Source organism: Mercenaria mercenaria, chromosome 5 (genome assembly GCF_021730395.1).
Source record: "Mercenaria mercenaria strain notata chromosome 5, MADL_Memer_1, whole genome shotgun sequence".
NCBI classification, from domain to species: domain Eukaryota; kingdom Metazoa; phylum Mollusca; class Bivalvia; order Venerida; family Veneridae; genus Mercenaria; species Mercenaria mercenaria.
The window spans coordinates 62,726,941-62,746,777 of NC_069365.1; the positions used below are offsets into that span (position 1 = coordinate 62,726,941).

Genomic DNA, 19,837 nt, shown 5'->3' on the forward strand with positions numbered 1-19,837 from the left:
CTTTATGAAACTTTATCAGAATGTTAATCCTGATAATCTTTAGGTCAAGTTCGAACCTGGGTCATGTCAGGTCAAAAACTAGGTCACCGAGTCAAATCAAAGGTAAAGCTTGTTAACACTGTAGAGGCCACATTTATGACTGTATCTTTATGAAACTTGGTCAAAGTGGTAATCTTGATATTCTTAAGGTCCAGTTTGAATCTTGGTCATGTAGGATCAAAAACTAGGTGACCAGGTCAAATCAAAGGAAAAGCTAGTTTACACTGTAGAGACCACATTTATGACCATATCTTAATGAAACTAGGTCAGAATGTTAATCTTGATGATCTATAGGTCAAATTCAAATCGGTGTTAGGTGGGGTCAAAAACTAGGTCACTAGGTCAAATCAAAGGAAAAGCTTGTTAACACTGTAGAGGCCACATTTATGACTATATCTTCATGAAATTTGGTCAGAATGGTAATCTTGATTTCAATGATTTCAAGGTCCAGTTTGAATCTGGGTCATGTCGGGTGAAAAAATAGGTCACTAGGTCAAATTAAAAGAAAAGCTAGTTTACACTTTAGAGGCCACATTTATACCATATCTTAATGAAACTTGGTCAGAATGTTAATCTTGATGGTCTTTAGGTCAGTAGGTCAGGTGAGCGATACAGGGCCTTCATGGCCCTCTTGTTTAAGATACAGCCTTGAAATTTGGATGACTTGTACAGTTTTGCACACCCATCTCAAAACTGACTTTCATTGACCATGAATATGACCTACTGACCTACTTTCTTGTTTTTAGTTTGCCTGAGCACACTACTGACCTACTTTCTTAATATTTGAGCATCTGAGTTTGACATTTCGAGGGCTGAGCGAAACTATTGTAACTGTATATGAATAAAGAACAAGATACAATAGTTTCGCGCTCAGCCCACGATTTGAAACATAAAGCTCATATTTCTTAGTTGAGCAATCCAGGGTCATCATGACCCTCTTGTTTAGTATTCACCAGCTTGACAGACTTTTTATCAGATTTATTGCCATTTTTAGATATTTTGTCGACACACGACGTATCGACGACTGCTTTTTTCTTTTTATTTGAAACTTTTTTAGAAACTACGGGCTTTACTCAGGGCTTTATGGGAGAATCCACCGACTCGGGCGAAAAACCTGAAAAAAACTATCCAAATCTCTTGAGGAAAACATCCTCATTTTCTTTGTCAATCATTGCTGACCAAAGAAAGAAAGACTTAATATAATAAAAATGAATAAGTAATATAAGCCTGGACTATGTCTTAGGGCGGCAGTCTTTGCACAACTTGGAATTTACAGACCAGGTTTTCTTACCAAGTTACCATAGCGGCGCTGGAACTTTGAATGGTGAATGGGGGTTTACTTCCAGTATATATCAGGGAGGTCACCTGATGTATAAATAATAAACGAATTGGTTTTTAAAGCGCGGATTGGGTAATAATGCACGGAATGTTATGCTATCAGTGTACATGTGAGGCCAAAGGCCTTACAGAAAATAATGTACTCAGGGTGAAATTATTAATATTTGTTGGGTATTAGTTTTCATAGATTTCTTAGTTGCATCAGTCCACCATATTTTGAAATCCCAATAGTGCCCCAGACTATAGGAACAGAAAAATATCTAAGATATTTTCTGTCCCAAATGTTAGGTATGATTTCCATTATTTATGCAAATTTTAAGGGTGGCTCAATTCTAAGGGTGTCTCAACACTTCAACACTTAAGTGTTTATATTGATATTACCATTACCTTTTTCAGTGCATTTCGAAAGGCTTATAATTTTGGACCTACGTTTCGAGCTGAAAATTCAGTAGGCAGACATCATTTAGCTGAATTTTACATGATAGAAGCAGAAATAGCATTCACAGAAAACCTAGCAGATATATTGAGGGTAAGTTTCACCATGTCTATGACTGTAGTATGCAGTATGATTATTATTGCTCTGTCTCTTTGGTATCCACATAATATTGCCTTTCATTACCTCCTCTCAGCAGAAGTGCTCATGATGAGCTTTTAGGATTATTGGATATTTGTCATCAGTCTCTCATTCTTTAAAAAACATCTTCACCTAAAGTGCAAAGCCAGTTTCAATCCAACTTCCCAGGAATGGTCTCTAAAAGACTCTTCAGATTTCTTAAAATCAAGGGCTTTGTTTGTTTGTTTGTTTTGGGTTTAACGCCGTTTTTCAACAGTATTTCAGTCATGTAATGGCGGGCAGTTAACCTAACCAGTATTCCTGGATTCTGTACCAGTACAAACCTGTTCTCCGCAAGTAACTGCCAACTTCCCCACATGAATCAGAGGTGGAGGACTAATGATTTCAGACACAATGTCGTTTATCAAATAGTCACAGAGAACATATGCCCCGCCCGAGGATCGAACGCGCGACCCCGAGATCCATAGACCAATGCTCTTACCTACTGAGCTAACTGGGCGGGCATCAAGGGCTTTGTGAAGAATTCTGGTTGCCATGGTAACTGAAGGGGAAAATGTACAAAACATCTCCCCAGAATTCAGAATAATTTCTCAGAACTGCTTCTTATGTGACCCTCTACTAAATTCCTTCCTTTTGCTACAATAAAAAACATGGCCAGAGAGTTGGCAGGTTGTCCTTACACATCTATAGTGGAAACTTTGAGATTCTTTTAGTCAGAAACTGCAGTGCTAAATAATTGCACAGAATTTTTTTCATGGGTAACCCACAGCCAAATTCCTTCAGATCATCCTGCATCAGTAAAAAACAAGGCTACAAGAAGATGCGACATGTTTTTTTTGTTTTTAGCTCACCTGAGCACGAGGTGCTCAAGAGTGAGCTTTTATGGTCAGTGATTGTCCGGCGTCCGTCGGCAACCAAAAGGAAAAACTTTAAAAATCTTCTTGTCCAAAACCACAGTAGCTAGTGCTTTGATATTTTGTATGTGGCATCATCTAATGGTCCTTTATCAAGTTTGTTCAAATTATCCCCCTAGGGTCAAATATGGCCCCGCCCTTGGGGGGGGGGGGTGGATTGGGGGTGGTGTTGGTCACATGGTTTACATAGATTTATATAGGGAAAAAATTTGAAAATCTTCTTGTCCAAAACCACTGGGCCTTGGGCTTTGATATTTGGTATGTAAACATCATCTAGTAGTCTTCTACTAAAATTGTTCAAATTATCCCCTTAGGGTCAAATATGGCCCTGTCCCGGGGATCAGATGGTTTATATCGACTTGTATAGGATAAAAACTTTGAAAATCTTCTTGTCAAAAACCTCAGGGCATAGGGCTTTGATATTAGGTGTGTGACATCATCTAGTTGTCCTCTGCCAAGATTGTTCGAATTATGCCTCTGGGGTGAAAAGAGGCCCTGCCCCAGGGGTCTCAAGTTTAACATAGACTTGTATGGGAAAAAACTTTAAAAATGTTCTTGTCTTAAACAACAAGACATAGGCCTTTGATATTTGGTATGTAGCATTGCCTGGTGGTCCTCTACCAAAATTGTTGAAATTATTACCTTGGGGTGAAAAGAGGCACCAAGATTGTTGAAATTATTACCCTGTGGTGAAAAGAGGCCCCGCCCCGGGGATCCCAATTTTATATAGACTTATATAGAAAAAAATCTTTAAAAATCTTCTTATCTGAAACTACAAGACATAGGCCTTTGATATTTGGTATGTAGCATTGCCTTATGGTCCTCTACCAAAATTTCTCAAATTAAAACCCTGGGGTGAAAAGAGGCCCCCACCCCAGGGGTCCAAAGTTAATATAGACTTATATAGGAAAAAACTTTAAAAATCTTCTTGTCTCAAACCACAAGACCTAGGCCTTTGATATTTGGTATGTGGCATTGCCTTGTGGTCTTCTACTAGGTTTTTTCAAAGTATGTCCCTGGGGTGAAAAGAGGCCTCCCCCTAGGGGTACCAAGTTTTACATAGACTTATATAGGAAAACACTTTAAAAAATATTTTGTTCTGAAACTCTAAGGCCTAGGCTTTTGATATTTGGTATGTTGCATTGCCTAGTGGTCCTTTACAAAGATTGTTCAAATAATGCCCCTGAGATGAAAAGAGGCCCCACCCAGGGGATCCCAAGTTTTATCTGATCATATTTCTTAGATTGTTTAATTATAATTACCTGATGACCCTTAGTAATTAGGGGTCACTTGACTGTGACATTGACCTACTGACCTACTTTATTGTTTTTAGCTCATATGAGCACAAAGTGCTCATGGTGAGGTATTGTGATCACGCTGTGTCCGTCGCCCGTGCGTCAAATGGTCCGTCGTCAACATTTGTGTTTAAACGACATCTCCTCCAAAAGCAAAATGGATTTTGAAGAAACTTGGCCATGATGTTCCTTTGGTGGTCATGAAGTGACAAGGTGAGCTATTGTGACCGCTTGATGTCTGTTGTCCATCGTGCGTAGTACGTCGTCTGTCAACAATTTCTAAAAAAATCTTCTTGAAAACCACTGGGCAGAATTACACAAAACTTCACAGGAATGATCCTTGGATGGCCCCCTTTCAAAATTGTTCAAAGAATTGAATTCCATGCCTAACTGTGGTTGCCATGGCAACCGAAAGGAAAAGCTTTAAAAATCTTCTTGTCCAAAACCACAGGGCCTAGGGCTTTGATATCTGGTGTGTAGCATCATCTAGTGGTCCTCTACCAAAATTATTCAAATTATCCCCCTAGGGTCAAATGTGGCCTTGCCCCGGGGGTCACATGGTTTATGTAGACTTATGTAAGAAAAACTTTGAAAATCTTCTTGTACAAAACCACATGGCCTAGGGCTTTGATATTTGGTATGTAGCATCATCAAGTGGTCCTCTACCAAGATTGTTCAAATTATCCCCCTAGGGTCAAATATGGCCCCGCACTGGGGGTCCCAAGTTTTAATAGACTTATATAGGAAAAAAGTTTAAAAATCTTCTTGTCTGAAACCACAACACTTAGACCTTTGATATTTGGTTTGTAGCATTGTCTTTTGGTCCTCAACCAAAATTGTTCAAATTGTACCCCTTGGGTGAAAAGAGGCCCTTCCCTGGGGGCCCAAGTTTTTTATAGACTTATATAGGAAAAAGCTTTAAAAATCTTCTTGTCTGAAACCATACGACCTAGGCTTTTGATATTTGGTATGATGCATTGTCTAGTAGTCCTCTACCAAAATTGTTCAAATTATGCCCCTGGGGTTAAAAGAGGCACCACCCTGGGGTCACTTAGTTATTATGTGAGTTATATAAGAAAAATACTTTAAAAAATCATCTGATCCTATTTCCAAGACTGTTTAATTATGATTACCTGATGACCCCAAGTAATATGATGTCACTTGACTGTGACCTTGACCTACTGACCTACTTTCTTGTTTTTTAAGATACAGCCTTGAAATTTTGATGACATACACAGTTTTGCACACAAATCGTAAAACTGAATTTCATTGACCATGAATGTGACCTACTGACTTTCTTAATATTTTATCAACAGTTTGACATTTGAAACATGTAGCTCATATTACTCAGGTGAGCAATCCAGGGTCATTATGACCCTCTTGTCTAAAAGATACAGGTTGAAAGATCTGGTAATAAATTTGAAACATGATCTTGTAATGGTCTAGGAAGTTTAATTAATTACATCCTGTATTGAAGACCCCTGTTTTGTGAGAAATTGTTTCATTAAGCACATCTGATTGTGGTGCTGTCAGTGTAAAAGGAATATATTCTGTATTTCTGGTAAGTTAGCAAACTATTTCTGTACCATATATATATAAACTTTTTCATTTAATGATTTATAAAACAATAAGTTATTTAGAAAAGTATTTTCTATAGAATCAGTCAGAGCATTAAAAAGTGAAATGTGTTAGTACAGTTTAGGTTATCTGTACATGTCTGATCAAAGACAGTTTTACTCTAGTGAACAGATCATAGAATGAGCTTTTTGCTCAATATGAAGCTCATAATTTGATGATTCTAGACTGAATAGTAGTTTTTTCACCTAGATGTTTTGCCAAGAGTGCACATTAAGAGTCTAGAGTATATTTGAGCTGATTCATGATGTGCCAAGAAAATATTTCTGCTATGACAGGTTGTATTGTTTCAATGTACATGATATATACCTTTTAACTACAACATCTCTTTTAATACATTTATTGGAAGTGATAATCCTTATATTCTTTCTGTATAAACTATTGAAATTTAACATTCAAGTTGTTAACTGTATTTCCTGCCAAACAGAATTTCAAATCATGTTTACAAGGTATTCAATTACATGCCCTGGGGTTTCCTGAAGACAGGACAAGTGTCCTGCGATTTCCTGACATCAGGAATTCCTGTGATTTCCTGAAGACATGACAATTGTCCTGGGATATCCTGACTTAAAGAATTCTCAAGGCATTCCTGGGATTCCCTGAGAACAGGACAATATATACTTTTATTTCCTGACATCAGGAAATCCCAGGACATTCCTGGGATTTTCAGGATAGCAGGACAGCATAGCTTTTCTTTGAATTCTGGTGTCCTGTATTTTTCCTGTTCATAGGAAAATCCTGGGATTGTCCCATTATCATTTACCGGCGTGAAAAGTCCCAGGACTATCCCAGGAATTCCTGAGGTATTTTCAGGACATTATCCCAGGATAGTCCTGGGACTTCCTGGGATTATCCCAGGATTTCTTGTTCTATTTTCGCATGGGTATGTACATAGTGGAAACTTTAAAAATCTTCTTGTGTGAAACTGCTTGCCCGATTTTAGAATAATTTTATAACAAATGGTCCTTGTGTGACCCTCTACCAAGATTGTTCAAATTATTTTGATTCATCAAAAAACATGGCCGTCTGAGGGTGTTGTCACTTTTCCCTATTTGTATATAGTGGAAACTTTAAAAATCTTCTTGTGTGAAACTGCTGGCCCGATTTTAAAATAATTTTACACAAATGGTCCTTGTCTGACCTTCTACCAAGATTGTTCAAATTATTTTGATTCGTCAAAAAACATGGCTGCCAGAGGGCGTGGTCACTTTTCTTCTCTGAATCAATAATAGCCCCGTGCGAAAATAGAACAGGAAATCCTGGGATTATCCCAGGAAGTCCCCGGACTATCCTGGGATAATGTCCTGAAAATACCTCAGGAATTCCTGGGATAGTCCTGGGACTTTTCACTCCGGTAAATGAGTATGGGACAATATCCCAGGATTTTCCTATGAACAGGAAAAAAACAGGACACCAGAATTCAAAGAAACCTATGCTGTCCTGCTATCCTGAAAATCCCAGGAATGTCCTAGAATTTCCTGATGTCAGGAAATATAAGTATATATTGTCCTGTTCTCATGAAATCCCAGGAATGTCTTGAGAATTCCTGATGTCAGGAAATTTAAGGAGAATTGTCCTGTCTACAGGAAATCCCAGGAATTCCTGATGTCAGGAAATCTCAGGACACTTGTCCTGTCTTCAGGACACCCCAGGACATGTAATTGAATACCTTGTAAACATGATTTGAAATTTCATTTGGCGGGAAATACAGTTAACAAATTGAATGTTAAATTTCATTAGTATATACAGTAAGAATATAAGGATTATTTTTATGCCCCTGAAGGGAGGCATATTAGTTTTCAACTGTCCGTCCGTTTGTTCGTTAGTTCGTTTGTCACAACGTTAACTTTTTGCGTGAAGGCACTTTACTCGCGAACCAGTGCACCCAGGACTTTCAAACTTCACATGCTGATAGTACTTATTGGGTACACGACCCCTACTGACTTTGGGGTCACCATGTCAAAGGTCAAGGTCACAGGGGCCAATATTAACGTTTTGCATGAAGGCACTTTACTTGCGAACCACTGCACCCAGGACCTTCAAACTTCACATGCTGATAGTACTTATTTGGTACACGACCCCTACTGACTTTGGGGTCGCCACGTCAAAGGTCAAGGTCACGGGCCAATGTTAACTTCTTGCATGAAGGCACCTTACTCGAGAACCACTGCACCCAGGACCTTTAAACTTTACATGCTAATAGTTCTTATATAGTACACAACCCCTATTGACTTTGGGGTCACCAGGTCAAAGGTCAAGGTCACCAGGTCAAAAGTCAAGGCGCTGCGGGGGCATTTGTCACCATTAGTGACAGCTCTTGTTTTTAAAATACATGTATTAAAAAATATTTTGTATTTAAAAAGTATATATCATGTACATTGAAACAATATAACCTGTCATAGCAGAAATATTTTCTTGGCACATCATAAATCAGCTCAAATATACTCTAGACTCTTAATGTGCACTCTTGGCAAAACATCTATTCAGTTTAGAATCATCAAATTATGAGCTTTGTATTGAGCAAAAAGCTCATTCTAGGATCTGTTCACTAGAGTAAAACTGTCTTTGATCAGACATGTACAGATAACCTAAACTGTACTAACACATTTCACTTTTTAATGCTCTGACTGATTTTATAGAAAAATACTTTTCTAAATAACTTATTGTTTTATAAATCATTAAACGAAGGAGTTTATATAGTATTGTACAGAAATAGTGCTGACTTACCAGAAATACAGAATATATTCCTTTTACACTGACAACACCACAATCACATGTGCTTAATGAAACAGTTTCTCACAAAACATGGGTCTTCAGTACAGGATGTAATTAATTAAACTTACTAGACCATTACAAGATCATGTTTCAAATTTTTTACCAGATCTTTCAACCTGTATCTTTTAGAAAAAGTCCTGTCTTTTTCCTGTGAACAGGACAAATTTTCTATCAAAAGTCCTGTCTTTTAGTGTAAAAGTCCTAGGTTTAAAAGTGTGTGTGTGACATGTATATTATATAGGCTTACATAGAAGAAACCTAACTCTGTACTTAAACAAACACACTTGAAGCATACATGTGATACGTCCCAGATTGTCTGGGATTGTCCCGGAAATTATATACTCATCCCGGTGTCCCGGACAGGGTTGAAAAGTCCCGGAAAAAATAAAAATATAGGAACAAATAAAAATAATCCAAAAACAACTTGTTTTTTGTCTATAAATTGTTCAGTTTTACACAATAAACAGTCCGCGGTGTCACATTGTTTATTCCTAATCAGTTTCATGCCCTCGAGCGGGACACGTGTTGATTAAGCTCGCTTTGATCATGCGACGATCTTTTGATGACACTGATTAAGTTACAGTCAGCTATTATGATGACCCTGATTAAGAACTGACAGGATTAAACTGTTTTATGATACTTAAATTAGGAAGAAAAGTCGTAAATCTCTTTGTTTTTAGCACGTTGGCGGTAAAGCTACATGTAGCCTTTATGGAAGAGATTATTGAAAACGGTCAATTAAATGATAATTATTTTAAAAGGTTGTAATCATTTAAGATCTAGATCGATTGCCACACATATTCTAAATTAAAATGTTGAATGCCTTTGCCGACCGACCGATGAAAATTGACCCGACTCCATATATTTTATATTGTGGATTTTTATCTATAAAATTAAATTTATTCCTTTAAGGATTCAATTTAATTATTAGATAAATAGATAAATGTTTAAGCTTTAGAATAATACCAAATTAGCTAGAATCTAAATCACGATGACATGGTTGATTCTTATAATCTACGAATATAGTAGTTCACCTCGGGAACGCAATAAATTCACATGCCGAACTATAGCTGTGTATTACCTGTACATGTATTTACCTCCCTTAGAAAGCTAGACGACATTTGCAGCAAATAAATACAAGCCAGTGAACATTGTTTATCTCTGGAAACTACACGTAATTGTATGATATTTTTGCATGAAACAGACGAATACCAATGTCACGGTGTATGTCCCGGACAAAAGGTAAAAATCCTGGAAATTTTAACTCAGAATCCCGGAAACGTTCTGAAAAATTATGGCATGTATGCTTGAAGCCTTGTACACAGGTGAGCGCTTTAGGGTCAATGACCCTCTTGTTAAAATTGTATTGATTACCATCACTGAGTTGTCGCCATAATTGCTAAATTGATTGTTTATTGTAGTGCGCACACTTGATTAACATACATGTGCCAGTACTTACATACCTCTTCTTTTGTTAGACAGAGGTCTATATTTTTCCGAAAGACCTTTTTGAACAAAAAAATTCTCGTGCAGAGGTCTAGCTGTTCTGACCCAGACCTGAGCACGTGAAAAGTAAAAAAGTGATGAAAAAAGCATCTATTAAAAGCATAAATATGTTTCAGTAACATGCTTTTTATGGTGATTTTGTCATGACTGATCATGATTACCTAATAAAATAGTCAGTGGTAAAAAAAAGTCGGATTTTCAAGAAAAGCGTGCATAATTTTATTAACATTTCTTCTTACATGCATGCATGATTAAAATTAGAAAAAAAAATCATAATTTCCACATAAAGCTGTGAAAGTTGAGAGGAATAAATATGTATGTGAAATCAAAATAACAAGTGAAAATGAAGAATAACTGCTCTATCACTGAGGCAGACAAAAAAAGTTTTACAATATACCATTTTCCAGCCTATTCCACTCATAACAATATTTTCAGTTGAATAAAGTTGAAAAATTTAATCCTAAGCTACACAGATTTTAATTATAAAGGCAAACAATGGTTGCAGTTGTCCTCAATGTGTTTTATAATTATGAGCATTTCATATACTGCACAAGTAATGCTCCATTATATGTAACAATGTTTAAATATCTAGGGATATATCTTTTCTTTTAAAAAATGTCAGCTGCATTTATGATACGTTGTCACTGCACATGCTCTCATTTACTTCTTTAAATGTGCGAAGTATCAAGTCAACCATTTAATTAGTTTTCTAGTTAGTTATACTCAGGACGATACTTTATACTAAGAGGATACATTTCAAAACTTAGAGTCAGGTTCTTTAAAGCATTACTTTTTTCAAAGTAGGGGGACAGTTTTCGAATCGGCACTGGACATTCAAGCTTTCTACAACCTTCTTGCCCGGACATGTAGACAAGTGCTTTACGAAAAGAGATAAAAACGCTGTTCTTTGAAAAAGACCATCAAAACACTATGTGCATACATTTTCAGGACCTCATGACCTTTGACTTACACGTCTGATATTGATCTTTGAACTATGGGCCTGGGTCTTACGCTCGGAACGTCAGATCAATTCAGCCATAAATGACAAAGTTCTGGACACGAAAAAAATAAAAAAATGAAAGTAATTTTTACTTTCCTGAGGTTTCATACTGTCTACCGATATGGAAGTACTGTTTTTGGTAGGCAGACGGTTATTATCCTGCATAAACCTTTCAGGTAATATTTGATGGGGCAACATACCTTCTTGGCCTAACATGTATACTACTACCACTTCCTACACCTATATAAACTTAAGTACAAGAACAGTTATCACGCCATTGGTAGAGCGTCCGCTTCGAGTGCGGGAGGTCGCGGGTTCGATCCCCGGCCGCATCATACCAAAGACGTGAAAAATGGTACCAGTAGCTCCCTTGCTTGGCGCTCAGCATTAAAAGGGAAACTGGCCTCTTCTCTCATACCCTCGTGGCGATGGATTCCATCAGGAATGAGGTGTCGACAGTGATTAATATAAGTTGTAGAACTTCCTTCACAATCGACCTTAAATAAATTATGTATAAACTAGTTATCACGCCATAACTTCTATGAATAAACGATATACTAGTTTGACGGTAATGATAAAGATGATGATGATGAAAATAATTGTGGCGATAATGATGATGAAGGATGATTAAAGAAATAAATGTGATGATGATGATGATGATGATGATGACTTTCCTGAGCCCCATTGCTTATTTTTAACGTAATTTTCTAAAAATAACATTAATTCCTTACTTGTATGCTTTCTGTGTCGGGAAAATCTTTCTATCTCCATGTTTATTATCCCCCGCCGATGAAATCGGGAGGGGGGTATTGAAATGGCGTTGTCCGTCCGTCCGTCCGTCCGTCCGCAGCCATTTCTCAGTAACTACTTGGTAGAATTTCATGAAACTTGAAATAAACATGAACCAACATACTGCGATGATGCCCGTCAAGTTTTTTTTTTGATTGGTCAATTTCCCTCAGAGTTATTGCCCTTGATTTGATAAAAAATGTCCGTCTGCAGCCATTTCTCAGTAACTAACAGGTAGAATTTCATCAAATTTGAAATAGACATGAACCAAGATACTGCGCTGATGCCCGTCAAGTTTTTTTTTGATAGGTCAATTTCCCTCAGAGTTATTGCCCTTGATTTAATGAAAAATGTCCGTCTGCAGCCATTTCTCAGTAACTAGCAGGTAGAATTTCATCAAACTTGAAATAGACATGAACCAAGATACTGCGACGATGCCCTTCAAGTTTTTTTTCGATTGGTCAATTTTCCATATAGTTATTACCCTTTAATTGTTTAAAAATCCACAGATCTGTACATAACAAACCAACCAATTGGAAGAATTTCTTTAAACTTCTTTCATTCTTTTCCATGAACATTTATTATAAACATGTGATGTTGTGTACCTACACCTGGTCACCACCTTACCTTGGTCACCCTCCTCACCCTCACCCCCCCCAAATTTTTTCTTTTTTTTTCATTTTTCGTTTTCTATCAATATTTATAATCAACATGTTAACTGTTGTATCCTCACCCCACCCCCCACCCAAACAAACCATTCATTTTCTTTTAATTTGATTTTGACTAATGAAATTATTTGCTTCTTGGTAACATTCTTAACTTTTTGCTGGATATATTTTTTTGCCGTTCCTCAATTCTGACCCTTTCGGCGGGGGATTCCAATTCATCGAATTTGCTTGTTATAATAATATTATATAGATCTAATGCCTGTGATAAAATATCATCAGAATCGTTTGAGAAGGAATGACGGTGCGAAGTGGGATATCGACCTCATTCATCGGCCTTTCACTGTAGGAAAGACCTCCGCACGGGCTTCTCAAAATTCGTGCTCTTGGTGTTCACAAGAAGCCCATGCGCAAGTCTTTCCTACAGAGAAAGACCTCATACCCGGTCGATATCATATACATCAACATGCAATTTATAAAGGTATGATAATCCAGTCAAAGGTGATAACTTGTTCGAAAGTAGCAAAAGGGAAGTAAGGACAGATAGGGTACTATATTACAGTAACACAATATTGCACATGCATGTCTATTTTTTGTTTTATTAAATACACTAGAAAATTATATTTGAACTTAAAAGATAATTGACATTCATAAACTGTCCAGATTGGGCATAGTAGCTATTCGTATAGAGGGGATGGTCTGTCGTCCACATTTTTACTTAAACATCTTCTCCTCTGAAACTACTGGTCAGAATAACACCAAATTTGGTCTGTAGCATCCTGGTGAGGTCCTCTATCAAGTTTGTTCAAATGTGGGGGGGCATTTGGCCCCATTTAGGGGCCACTAGAGCTAAAAATAGAAAAACCTTTAACGACTTATTCTCATGAACCGCTTGATGGATCTTCTTCAAACTTGGTCGGTAGCATTATTATAAAGTCCTCTCACAATTTTGTTTAAATGGGGGCAGTTTGCTAGCGCTAAAAATAGAAATACATTTAAACAACTTCTTAACATGAACCGCTGGATTCATCTTCATCAGAATTAGTCTTTAGCATCATTATATGGTCCTCTATCAAGTTTGTTCTCTTGATCCAAGCTTTTAGGGGCCGTTTGAGCTAAAAATAGAAAAACCTTTTAAGGACTTCTTCTCATGAACGTCTAAATGTATCTTCATCAAACTTGGTCTGTAGCATTATTATAAAGTCTTCTCACAATTTTGTTAATCCCCTGGCACAAGTGGTGGGGGGTTATAGGAATGGTCTTCGTCCTTCCTTCCATCCGTCCTTCCATCTGTCCGTAACACTTTCGTGTCCACTCCATATTTCCTAAACTCCTTGAAGGATTTTCATGAAACTTGGGTCAAATGATTACCTCATCAAGACGATGTGCAGAACCCATGAGTCAGCCTTGTCAGCTCAAGGTCAAGGTCACAACTCAAGGTCAAAGGTTTGAGCCTTCCATTTTGTGTCCGCTCTATGTCTCCTAAACCCCTTGAAGGAATTTTATAAAACTTGGGTCAAATGATCACCCCATCAAGACGATGTGCAGAACCCATGAGTCAGCCATGCCGGTGCTCAAGGTCAAGGTCACAACTTAGGGTGAAATGTTTGAGCCTTCTATTTTGTGTCCGCTCTATATCTCCTTAACCCCTTGAAGGATTTTCATCAAACTTTGGCCAAACGATCACCTCATCAAGGCGATGTGCAGAACTTACGAGTCAGCCATGCCAGCTCAAGGTCAAGGTCACAACTGAAGGTCAAAGGATTGTGCCTTCCATTTTGTGTCTGCTCTGTATCTCCTAATTCCCTTGAAGGATTCATATGAAACTTGGGTCAAATGATGACCTCGTCAAGGCGATGTGCAGAACTAATGAGTCAGCCATGCAGGCTCAAGGTCAAGGTCACAACTCAAAGTCAAAGGTTTTAGCCTTCTATTTTGTGTCCGCTCTCTATCTCCTAAACCCCTTGAAGGAATTTTATAAAACTTTGGTTAAATGATCACCTCATCAAAACGATGTGCAGAACTTATGAATCAGCCATGCTGGCTCAAGGTCAAGGTCACAACTTAGGGTCAAAGGTTTGAGCCTTCCATTTTGTGTCCACTCTGTGTCTCCTAAACCCCTTGAAGGATTTTCATCAAACTTGGGTCAAATGATCACCTCATCAAGACATTGTACAGAATTCATTAGTCAGCCATGTCAGTTCAAGGTCAAGGTAACAGCTAAAGGTCAAAGGGTTTACCCTTTCACTATCCATAGCAGTGGCGGGGGATTTAGCTGTCTTTCAGACTGCCTTGTTCAAATGGGGGCACTTTGCTAGCGCTAAAAATAGAAATACATTCAAACGACTTCTTAACATGAACCGCTGGATTGATCTTCATCAGACTTAGTCTTTAGCGTCATTATATGGTCCTCTATCCAGCTTTTAGGGGCCGTTAGCGCTAAAAATAAAAATACCTTTAAATGACTTCTTCTCATGAACCACTTGATGGATCTTCATCAAACTTGGTCTGTAGCATTGTTATATTGTCCTCTCCCAAGTTTGTTTAAATGTGCCACTTGGCCCCTTTTAGGGGCCGCTAGAGCTAAAAATAGAAAAACCTGTAAACAACTTTTTCTCATGAACCGTTCAATGGATCTTCATCAAACTTGATCTGTAGCATCATTATAAGGTCCTTTCACAATTTTTTTAAAGTGGGCGCACCTGGCCCCTTTTAGAGGCTGCTACAGCTAAAAATAGAAGTACATTTAAACAACTTCTTACAATGAACCGCTTGACTGATCTTCATCAAACTTGGTCTGTAACATCATTATATCTTCCTCTCCAAAATTTGTTCAGATGGGGGCATTTGGCCCCTTTTAGGGGCCACTAGAGCTAAAAATAGAAATACCTTGAAGCGACTTCCTCTCATGAACCGCTTGATGGATCTTCATCAAACTTGGTCTGAAGCATCATTATATGGTCCTCTCCCAAGTTTGTTTAAATGGGGGCACTTGGCCCCTTTAAGGGGCAGCTAGAGCTAAAAATAGAAATACCTTTATAATTTTGATTGATCTTCATTATGTCTCCCTGGGGGAGACGTATTGTTTTTGCCCTGTCCGCCCTTATGTCACACTTCATTTCCGATCAATAACTGGAGAACCATTTAACCTAGAATCTTCGAACTTCATAGGGTGACAGGGCTTATGGAGTAGATGACCCCTAAAGCTTTTGGGGTCACTCCATTAAAGGTCAAGGTCACAGGGGCCTTAACATGAAAAACCATTTCCGATCAATAACTTGAGAACCACTTGACCCAAGATGTTGAAACTTCATAGGATGATTGGACATGCAGAGTAGATGACCCCTTTTGAATTTGGGGTCACTTGATCAAAGGTCAAGGTCACATGGGCCTGAACATGGAAAACAATTTCCATTCAGTAACTTGAGAACCACTAGGCCCAGAATGTTGAAACTTCATAGAATGATTGGTCATGCAGAGGAGATGACCCCTATCCATTTTGGGGTCACTCTGTTAAAGTTCAAGGTTACAGGGGCCTGAACATGGAAAACCATTTCTGGTCAGTAACTTGAGAACCACTTGACCCAAAATGTAGAAACTTCATAGGATGATTCGACATGCAGAGTAGATGACCCCTCTTTGTTTTGGGGTCACTCTATTAAAGGTCAAGGTCACAGCAGATAGAAAATGAAAATCCATTTCCGGTTTATTAGCTCACCTGAGCCAAGGTGAGCTATTGTGATCACTCACAGTCCGTGAATTTTGATGAAACTTCACAGGGATGATCCTTGGATTGTCTTCTTTAAAAATTGTTCAAAGAATTGAATTCTATATAGAACTCTGGTTGCCATGGCAACCAAAAGGAAAAACTTTCAAAATCTTCTTGTCCAAAACCACAAGGCCTAGAGCTTTGTTATTTGGAATGTAGCATCATCTAGTGGGCCTCTACCAAGATTGTTCGAATTATCCCCCTAGGGTCAAATATGGCTCCACTCCGGGGGTCACATGGTTTATATAACCTTATATAGGGAAAAACTTTGAAAATCTTCTTGTCCAAAACCATAAGGCCTATGGCTTTGATATTTAGTATGTATCATCATCTAATGGGCCTCTACAAAGATTGATCAAATTATCCCCCTAGGATATAATATGGCCCGCTCTAGGGGTCACATTTTTTCTATAGACTTATATAGGGAAACATTTTGAAAATCTTCTTGTCAAAAACAAAAGGGCTTAGGACTTTGATATTTGGTACGTAGCATCATATAGTGGGCCTCTACCAAGATTGTTCAAATGATCCCTCTAGGGTGAAGTATGGCCCCGCCCAGTGGGGTCACATGGTTTATAAAGACGTGTATAGGAAAAAACTTTAAAAATCTTCTTGTCTGAAACCACAAGACCTAGGCTTTTGATATTTGGTATGTAGCATTGCCTTGTGGTTCTCTACCAAAATTGTTCAAATTATTACCCTGGGGTGAAAAGAGGCCATGCCATGTGGATTCCTAGTTTTACATAGACATATATAGGAAAAAAACTTGCCTGAAATTGCAAGGCACAGGCTTTTGATATTTGGTATGTTGCATTGACTAGTGGTCTACTACCAAAATTGTTCAATTTATGACTCTGGGGTGAAAGATGCCCTTCCCTGGGGGTCCCAAGTTTAAAACTCTTCTTGTCTGAAAGTTCAAGGCCTATAATGCCTTTGATATTTTGTATGTATCATTGCCTAGTTGATCTCTAACAAGATTGTTCGAATTATGCCCCTGGGATGAAAAGAGGCCCCGCCCCATGGGTCACTTGATATATGAGTTATATAGGAAAAATACTTAAAAAATTATCAGATCATATTTCCTGGACTGCTTAATTATATTTAGCGGATGACCCCAAGTGATAAGGTGTCACCCAACTGTGACCTTGACCTACTGACCTACTTTCTTGATTTTTAAGATACAGCCTTGAAATTTGGATGACATGTACAGTTTTGCACACCAATCTTAAAACTGACTTTCGATGACCATGAATATGACCTACTGACCTACTTTCTTGTTTTTTAAGCTTTAGCAAAGAAATTTGTTCAAGCAAGCAATTTAACTCAGGTGAGCATTATAGGCCCATCATGGCCCTCTTGTAACTTGTAACTTGAGAACCATTTGGCCTAAAACCTTCAGACTTCATAGGGAGATAGGAATAACAGAGTAGGTGACCCCTATGGTTTTTGGGGGTCACTGTGTCAAAGGTCAAGGTCACAGGGGGCTGAACATAGAAAACCCTTTCCAATCAATACCTTGAGAACCACTTGACCCAGAATGTTGAAACTTAATAGGATAATTGGACATGCAGAGTAGATGAACCCTAATGATTTTGGGGTCACTTAATCAAAGGTCAAGGTCACAGGAGCCCAAACATGGAAAACTGTATCCAATTCATAACTTGAGAACCACTAGGCCCAGAATGTTGAAACTTAGTGGGATGATTGGACATGCCAAGTAGGGGATCCCTATTGCAGCCAACCATCAGTGTCTCTTTGATTCTCGCTCTTGTCCCCTATTGACTTCTTGCATATACGACTATGCATTGGGGGAGACATGCGCTTTTTTACAAAAGCATCTTCTAGTTAAACTTGGTCTGTGGCATCATTACATGGTCCTCTTCCAAGTTTGTTCAAATGTGGGCACTTGGTCCCTTTTAGGGGCCGCTAGAGCTTAAAATAGAAATACCTTTTAAACAACTTCTTATCATGAACTGCTTGATGGATCTTCATCAAACTTTGTATGTAGCATAATTATATTGTCCTCTCCCAAGTTTGTTTAATGTGGCACTTGGCCCCTTTTAGGGGCTGTTAGAGCTAAAAATAGAAATACTTTTAAACATCTTTTTTTAATTTAAATTTTTTTTTTTAGTTTTTTAAATTCTTTTTTAAATTTGATACTTTGTCACAAGCAGGATCTAATTAGGTCAAAGTCAGCCTCAGGTGAGCGACTTAGGCCCACTTAAGCCTCTTGTATTAATTAGTATATGTCTGATTTTACATTAATTACCTAGTAATGATAAGTTATTTTTTGTCAATTATAGATTAAAAATTTAAAGATTTTTTATAGTGACAGTATCTTTTAATTGAGGGAACATATTGTTAGATTGACACCTAATGGTTATATTAACAAAATGTATGACATACGTTTGCATTAAATATCATTACTTTTCGTAGTTTGATTTTTAAAATTGTGCACATCCCCCAGATAGAACTTGAAAAAAATAAAAAACTTGCTTTTTTTTCTAAAACATAATGAAATTTGTAAAATATTCTTAAATAAGTTTCTATTTATTATGATGTTTGATCAACAAATAGTTTTCTTTTCATTATAAAAAATGCCAAAATAAGTATAACTTTTAAAGTTATCAAATATTTATTAAGTAAGATACACTGTTTCCCTTCTCACTTATTGATACACTTATAAGGTAGACTCACTTTCCAATAAACAATGACCCTTGTTTATTGGAACCATTATTACTGTGAAAGTCATTAGCCCCTAACTGTGCTAACGAAGACAGGAATCCCTTGGCCCACTGCCAAGTCCTAGGCCTTTAAGCGAAGTTATGTATAGGTAATATAAAGTATATGTACCAATAAAATTGATAGAAGACTCAGAAATGACAAATAAAAGCTATTTTTCGTTATTAGAGAAGTTATTTTTCATATATAAGTATGTACATAAATGAGCATTAGAGTGATATGAAAAGTAAATTTGAAATAGGAGGAAAATGTATACTTTTAAAGCTTAGTTTTGCATTTTTTAAGTTATTTTCGTAGTCGAGTTTGACGTAGGTAAATTTAAGGTCACAATAGCGTAAACCCTACTCCCTTATATATTCTATATAAAACAGACAATGTTTACAGAGTTGTCACATATAGCCAGGCCCATTTTAAATTACAACTCTTTACCTCATTGTAAAGAGTAGTCTTTAAACCATCAGAAAATTTAAAGAAAAGTAGGGTCATTTATCTTCTAAGAAAGATTTTTCCTGTCAGATTTGTTTACTGTAAAACTACATCAAAAATGACCCGGTCATGAACCCATATTACTATGCTTGCTGTCATTGGCTTTTACTTCACAAAATACAGCCTTCCCTCTTGATTCGACGCCGCCAGGAGGCGGCGTCGAGTATATGGGATACACTTTTATTTTGGACCCTGTAAAAATGGTAATGAATAGTTTCGGAATGATAAACTGAACACAGTGAATAGTTTGTAAAATGACTCTCGATATTGCACAATAGATTTTAGTGAATAAACAAAAAATGGCAAAAAG

At 37.5% G+C, this 19,837-nt stretch overlaps 1 protein-coding gene across 4 annotated transcripts in view; it reads left to right on the forward strand.

Annotated features, from left to right (window-relative positions):
- The window catches only part of LOC123557401 (probable asparagine--tRNA ligase, mitochondrial), a 335,510-nt gene that overhangs the window by 164,130 nt on the left and 151,543 nt on the right, over positions 1 to 19,837 (forward strand). For all 4 annotated transcript variants that reach the window (XM_053543755.1, XM_053543756.1, XM_053543757.1 and 1 more), the window contains one exon: positions 1,774 to 1,906. In XM_053543755.1, coding sequence (XP_053399730.1) covers positions 1,774 to 1,906 — 133 coding nt within the window. The remainder of the gene's footprint in view (positions 1 to 1,773; positions 1,907 to 19,837) is intronic.